This window comes from Notolepis coatsorum (assembly GCF_963971535.1).
Source record: "Notolepis coatsorum genome assembly, chromosome: 11".
Taxonomy (NCBI): domain Eukaryota; kingdom Metazoa; phylum Chordata; class Actinopteri; order Aulopiformes; family Paralepididae; genus Notolepis; species Notolepis coatsorum.
The window spans coordinates 15,276,070-15,283,569 of NC_140175.1; the positions used below are offsets into that span (position 1 = coordinate 15,276,070).

A 7,500-nucleotide genomic window follows, 5' to 3' on the forward strand; every position below is an offset into this window, starting at 1 on the left:
TGTCTCTCTGTCTGTCTGTCTCTCTGTCTGTCTGTTTCTCTATGTCTGTCTGTCTGTCTGTCTGTCTGTCTGTCTGTCTGTCTGTCTGTCTCTGTCTGTCTGTCTGTCTGTCTGTCTCTGTCTGTCTCTCTGTCTGTCTCTCTGTCTGTGTCTGTCTGTCTCTCTCTCACTCTCGCTGTCTGTCTGTCTCTCTCTCCCTGTCTGTCTCTCTGTCTGTCTCTCTGTCTGTCTCTCTGTCTGTCAGTCTCTCTCTCTGTCTGTCTCTCGCTGTCTGTCTCTCCGTCTGTCTGTCTGTCTGTCTGTCTGTCTGTCTGTCTGTCTGTCTGTCTGTCTGTCTGTCTGTCTGTCTGTCTGTCTGTCTGTCTGTCTCTCTATGTCTGTCTGTCTGTCTGTCTGTCTGTCTGTCTGTCTGTCTGTCTGTCTGTCTGTCTGTCTGTCTGTCAGTCAGTCTGTTTGTCTGTCTGTCTGTCTCTCTCTGTCTGTCTGTCAGTCTCTCTCTCTCTCTCAGTCTGTCTCTCTCTGTCTGTCTGTCTGTCTGTCTGTCTGTCTGTCTGTCTGTCTGTCTGTCTGTCTGTCTGTCAGTCTGTCTCACTATCTCTCTCTCTGTTTCCCTCTCTTTGTGTGTCTGTCTGTCTCTCTCTCCCTCTCCTCCTCCCCCCCTCTCTCTCTTTATCTCTCCCTCTCTCTGCCCCCCCCTTTCTCTCTCTCCCCCCACTCTCTCTCCCCACCCCTCTCCCTCTCTCCTCCTCCCCCCTCTCTCTTTATCTCTCCCTCTCTCTCTCTACCCCCCTCTCCCTCTCTCCCCATCCCTCTCCCCCCTCTCCCTCTCTCCCCACCCCTCTCCCTCTCTCCTCCTCCCCCCTCTCTCTTTATCTCTCTCTCTCTCCCCACCCCTCTCCCTCTCTCCTCCTCCCCCCCTCTCTTTTTATATCTCCCTCTCTCCCTCTCCCCCCCTCTCCCTCTCTCCCCACCCCTCTCCCTCTCTCCTCCTCCCCCCTCTCTCTTTATCTCTCCCTCTCCCCCCCTCTCTCCCCACCCCTCTCCCCCCACCCCCCCCCCCCCCCCCCCCCTCTCTGTTCCGGGGGTGGGTGTATCTCTAGCGTCTCATGGCCTAGATCAGGACGCCTGAGGAACCAGGCCAAGCCTCCCCTTCAGCTCCACCACCAGACAGCAGAAAACAGACTAGCATGACAGCATGGTTCATAGTTAGATGATGACACAAAATGCTTACCTATTCATTTATGTATATATATATATATGTGTGTGTGTGAGAGTCAGGAGTCATACAGTGAGTGTATGCCAAGCTCTCTGTTAGTGGTGTGTGTGTGTGTGTGTGTGTGTGCGTGTGTGTGTGTGTGTGTGTGTGTGTGTGTGTGTGTGTGTGTGTGTGTGTGTGTGTGTGTGTGTGAGTGTGTGTGTGTGTGTGTGTGTGTGTGTGTGTGTGTGTGTGTGTGTGTGTGTGGGAGTCAGGAGTCATACAGTGAGTTTATGTCAAGCTCTCTGTTAGTGGTGCGTGCATGCGTGTGTGTGTTTGTGTGTGTATAGATGAATCAGGGCATCATTTATGCACACAGATACAAGACATGTGTCTGTGATATGTTGTGTATTTGTGTGTGTGTGTGTGTGTATGTGTGTGTGCGTGCCTGTGTAGATTTCTCTGCACGCTATCTGTTAATGTGAGTGCTGTTAATGTATTCATGCAATGAGAGCGTGCACAATACTGCCATCTGGTGTCGAATAGTAGGAACAGAGAATGGACCACGGCGCTTTAAATGTGAACGTCTAAAGAAGGGGGGCCAACAGTCTTAACAAAGTACCTTTTATTGGGTTACAGAGAGACGTTGTTTTTCATTCTATTAAAATAAGTAAAGCATAATTTAAACAAAGGCGCCAGTGGCTCGCAAAAGCTGAAACAACCTCATAACAAGAAATCACTTTGTTGCACAGTAAAATGTATGACAATATTTCAAAGACATCTATGGAAGTATCATTCTATACTATCTATCCTTCAACAGCCTTGAAGTGAATGATAATTAGATTAATTATACCTTCCTAGAAGTCAGTTAAAGATCCCCTCCATTCAAAAACTTGTTTTTTTTATGGGTAACTCTAACTTCATGACTCTGAATATAGAGATTGTTATTTGTGCAGAACTTGTCACCAGAGCACCCTTTTTCACATTCTACCCCAGCCCAGGAGAGGGAGATAGTCTCTCTGTACTTTCCTGAAATCTGAGTTGCATGTGTGATGTCACTAATAGGTTGAACCTATCACGGTCCAACATGTGTGTCAACTTGACACCTTTAGCTTCAGCTACACAGAAGGCCGAGTGGGTATCATCATCTCTTGAAATAATACACTATTAATATAATGGTGACTTGAAATACATGGTAAAAAATATGCATGGGTCCTCATTACCATTTTCCATATTCATAGATCCTTGCATTTCTAATGAGGGTAAAAGTGTAGAGTATGCTGTACTCAGCCATTTTGAATAGTTTATTGAACTACTAGTGTATTTTTAAGGCTTTAAATAGATCTGGAGGGGATCTCTAATGAAAGAGGGATTGAAAGAAATGAACGGTACAATCCTCCTTATTTAACCTGCTGTTACTTCAAGAGATACCAGTAGCCTTAAGGCTGTGATCACGTTGGATGCCATTTTCTTACTACCTCTACCTCAGCTAACGTTACACAAGTCACATATACATTAATGTTGCTACCTCAGCTAACGTTACATAAGTTACATACATTACTGTTGTTACCTCAGCTAACGTTACATAAGTTACATACATTACTGTTGTGACCTCAGCTAACGTTACATAAGTTACATACATTACTGTTGCTACCTCAGCTAACGTTACATAAGTTACATACATTACTGTTGTGACCTCAGCTAACGTTACACAAGTCACATATACATTACTGTTGTTACCTCAGCTAACGTTACATAAGTTACATACATTACTGTTGTGACCTCAGCTAACGTTACACAAGTTACATATACATTACTGTTGCTACCTCAGCTAACGTTACATAAGTTACATACATTACTGTTGTGACCTCAGCTAACGTTACATAAGTTACATACATTACTGTTGCTACCTCAGCTAACGTTACATAAGTTACATACATTACTGTTGTGACCTCAGCTAACGTTACATAAGTTACATAGATTACTGTTTTTACCTCAGCTAACGTTACATAAGTTACATACATTACTGTTGTGACCTCAGCTAACGTTACATAAGTTACATACATTACTGTTGTGACCTCAGCTAACGTTACATAAGTTACATACATTACTGTTGTGACCTCAGCTAACGTTACATAAGTTACATACATTACTGTTGCTACCTCAGCTAACGTTACATAAGTTACATACATTACTGTTGTGACCTCAGCTAACGTTACATAAGTTACATAGATTACTGTTTTTACCTCAGCTAACGTTACATAAGTTACATACATTACTGTTGTGACCTCAGCTAACGTTACATAAGTTACATACATTACTGTTGTGACCTCAGCTAACGTTACATAAGTTACATACATTACTGTTGCTACCTCAGCTAACGTTACATAAGTTACATACATTACTGTTGTGACCTCAGCTAACGTTACATAAGTTACATACATTACTGTTGCTACCTCAGCTAACGTTACATAAGTTACATACATTACTGTTGCGACCTCAGCTAACGTTACATAAGTTACATACATTACTGTTGCGACCTCACCTAACGTTACATAAGTTACATACATTACTGTTGTGACCTCAGCTAACGTTACATAAGTTACATACATTACTGTTGCGACCTCACCTAACGTTACATAAGTTACATACATTACTGCTCCCAGCCCTCCAAGCGTTGTTGTTCATATCTCGGTCGTGGAAAGACCCGGTCGCACAAACAAGGTTTGTCGGAAACTGCCAGAATTAGCTTCGACCTCCGTTATCGATCGGTTTCTTTCGTCGTCGGGATCTCTTCCGCTTTGTAATCCCTCCCCTCGGTTTATTTGATTGGTCCACCGTCGACAGGAAGGTGACATTGACGTCGATGTGCTCCTTTTCAACTGAGCGCGCCTGAAGAAAGCATTGTGTGTGTGTGGTGGGTAGTTTGGAGGAGACGGCCGTTGCGACAAAACCATTGAAAACCATATAAGAAAAAACACAGGCACGTTCAAAAAGGCGTCCAATGTGATTACAGCTTCAAGCCACAAGACCATGTGCCTCTGACAAGTTGCCGTTTCAGTGGATCCATTAAAACTATTTTACGGTCAATTCTAATGAAGATTAGTGGTTTTGGTCCAAAATAATATCACTATCCCACTTTTTAGAGAATGAAAAATTGTATTTCATTCTATATCATATATAGCCTACTGTATATATGCACTTTTTTGTTAAATTTTTTTCCGTCAGTCAGAACATTTGATAACATACAGTACATGGGACAACATAGTGAGAAGGATAAGAAGATGCATTGATAAAAAAATAATAATAATCATATTTCATTCTTTCACATTTTTGTCAATTAAAACGTCGACTTTTCCATGTGACTCAAAATGAACGAGTAGAAATGTAATCAACCTGTGAGCCGAGGCCATATTATACCTTCAGCAACACGGTCTCACCAGAAAAGAAATTCAATACAGTACTAATTGACCACAGGACAAAAGGTACTGTACATAATTTATGTTAGCCATAAGTAATATATTTACATTTCGTATCGGCAAAAGTCCAAAACAATGATCGCGGTTGCAGGCGAGTGCTCTCACCACTAGACTAAAATGACAGAACTCAAAATGCTTTATGAAAACATTTAATCTATAATATGTACTTATTTGTAAATACGTCAATATATGACTCATTTGTAATACATACACATTTTCGTACGTCAATATATTACTTACAGCTATGATACAACGTACAATAATGTACCTTTTTCCCTGTGGTCGATAAGTATTTTATTTACATGTTTTAACCCTTTCACTACCACACTACAGAAGGTTAACCCTTTCACTACCACACTACAGACGGTTAACCTTCCACCAGACGCTAAGCACAAGAAAAGACCGGAAGGCTGCGTTGTCTCCCCCTGCTCGTCTGTCTATCTCTCCAGTTGGGCTCTCTTTGGTGTAAGTGTTATCATGTACATACTTCCTCCCAGCCAGTTGTTATGTATCCAGTACATGATTGTCTCGGCTTGTCATATTTTATAGTGAACTGAGGATGAGTCACAGCAAGGGATGGGGGGGGGGGGGGGGGGGGGGGGTCGTAAAATGTCCACATTGATATGGAGAGGATGGGAGGAAGGAGGGGGTGGGGTCTTTCAGAAGGAGGGGGCGGGGTCTTTGAGAATGAGGAGGGGGGGTCTTTCAGAAGGAGGGGGCGGGGTATTTCAGGAGGAGGGGCGGGGTCTTTCAGAAGGAGGGGGCGTGGTCTTTCAGAGGGAGGGGGCGGGGTCTTTCACGAGGAGGGGGCGGGGTCTTTCAGAAGGAGGGGGCGGGGTCTTTCAGGAGGAGGGGGCGGGGTCTTTCAGAAGGAAAGGGCGGGGTCTTTCAGGAGGAGGGGGCAGGGTCTTTCAGAAGGAGGGGGTGGGGTCTTTCAGGAGGAGGGGGTGGGGTCTTTCACGAGGAGGGGGCGGGGTCTTTCATGAGGAGGGGGCGGGGTCTTTCAGGAGGAGGGGGCGGGGTCTTTCAGAAGGAGGGGGCGGGGTCTTTCAGGAGGAGGGGGCGGGGTCTTTCAGAGGGAGGGGGCAGGGTCTTTCAGAGGGAGGGGGCAGGGTCTTTCAGAAGGAGGGGGCGGGGTCTTTGAGAATGAGATGGGGGGTCTTTCAGAAGGAGGGGGCGGGGTCTTTCAGGAGGAGGGGGTGGGGCCTTTCAGAAGGAGAAGGCGGGGTCTTTCAGAAGGAGGGGGCGGGGTCTTTCAGGAAGGAGGAGGAGGGGTCTTTCAGGAGAGGGGCAGGGTCTTTCAGAAGGAGGGGGTGGGGTCTTTCAGGAGGAGGGGGCAGGGTCTTTCAGGAGGAAGGGGTGGGGTCTTTCAGAAGGAGGGGGCGGGGTCTTTCAGGAAGTCTACGATCTTTTCCGTCTGCTCTCGAAGTTCCTGAAGTTGGCCGGCCTCATCTTCATCTCTGCGAACTGGATCGAGTGCTCGTGTCCTTTCCAGTGGAACCAGTTGATTCCCTGCGGGGAAGGACGAGAGAATATCACGACACGCCATAAATAATAATACTGAGCCGTCTATCCATCTGCCAGCGTTTTATGATTTTACGAGAGAAACATTTTCTCTCGTAAAATCATTGGCTTCCTGTGCAGAAATAGATCCAGCTTTCCCGTGATTAGTATAGAACGAGGATGGTTGGAGCTGTTTTCTTATCAACTTTGGGCTATGATGGCGATGTGATTTATATAGGCATGCTGCGGCTTCGACTCTTAAACCGCTGGACTGGGTCTATCATTCTTCCCATTGATTTATTACTGGTGACGGGTATGATACCCACCACCACTGTGTCCTTCATGAAAAGGTTGGATGGCCTTCTCTGGTTGAAAGGCGTAACTATCGTTGGTATTTGTTTATTTTTAAAGCCCTTATTGGCTGGTTCCGTAGGGTTCCTCCAGTTTTCTCTGAACTAGGAAAACCTGCTTTTTCCTTTGATGCTTCCAACACCTGGAATGCCCTCCGACTGACTCTGAAGCTGAAGGCTCTTCCTTCTCTTGCTGCGTTTAAAAGTATGATCTCTGACCACCGTGTGTCGACTTGTAACCATCTTAGCTGATTTCCTATCGTATATTCTTATTTATTGTGCCTATATGTATGAATCTACTGATGAACTTGTTTTGTTTGTATTTTGTTTTGTAAGCTCGTCGTCGCTGTAAATGAGGGTAAACCTCAGTGTCTCACGAGTTGAAACAAAGGTTTGAAATGAAACATGTCTGCCATCGTTCTATTCATGTAGCCTTTCTTTGCACGGGGAGGGCCACCATTTTGAATCGTACACATTATAATAGGGATGTCCGATATTATCTGCCTACCGATATTGGCATTCAAATGTGATATCGGAAATGATCGGTATCGGTTTAAAAAAAAAAAATTATATATTTTTTAAAATGTTTACATTTATTTAAACTTTATTTACCAAGGCAAGTAAGTAAGAACAAATTATGATTTTATTTATTGTCAAAAGTTTGCATAATATTGTGTTAATTCCATGACAAAAGATATGTAATGGTAACTAATTACCTGAAATTATTCGGTTTTTTGGGGGGGGAACCCTGCATATATTGGTATCGGTTGATATCGGTTGATATCGGTATCGGAAATTAAGAGTTGGACAATATCGGTATATATTGGATATCGGTAAAAAAGCCAATATCGAACATCCCTATACACATTTTAACGTTGTGATTAGTACATTCGCATACCTTGCTGTGACTGTGGTCGCCGTATTTGCCCATGAGGTTGACCCGGTGACAGTTCTTGAACCAGAAGGCTCCCTT

At 44.4% G+C, this 7,500-nt stretch overlaps 1 protein-coding gene across 1 annotated transcript in view; it reads right to left on the reverse strand.

Moving 5' to 3' along the window:
• Positions 1–6,024: 6,024 nt before the first annotated feature.
• tnca (tenascin Ca) overlaps positions 6,025–7,500 on the reverse strand; it is a 101,948-nt gene continuing 100,472 nt past the window's right edge. Inside the window, exons 34-35 of the mRNA XM_084325396.1 lie at positions 7,426–7,500; positions 6,025–6,186 (exon numbers count right to left, since the gene is read on the reverse strand). The exon at positions 7,426–7,500 is cut by the window's right edge and continues 89 nt beyond it. Of these exons, the coding sequence (XP_084181522.1) occupies positions 6,076–6,186; positions 7,426–7,500 (186 nt within the window). The 3' untranslated portion in view covers positions 6,025–6,075. The remainder of the gene's footprint in view (positions 6,187–7,425) is intronic.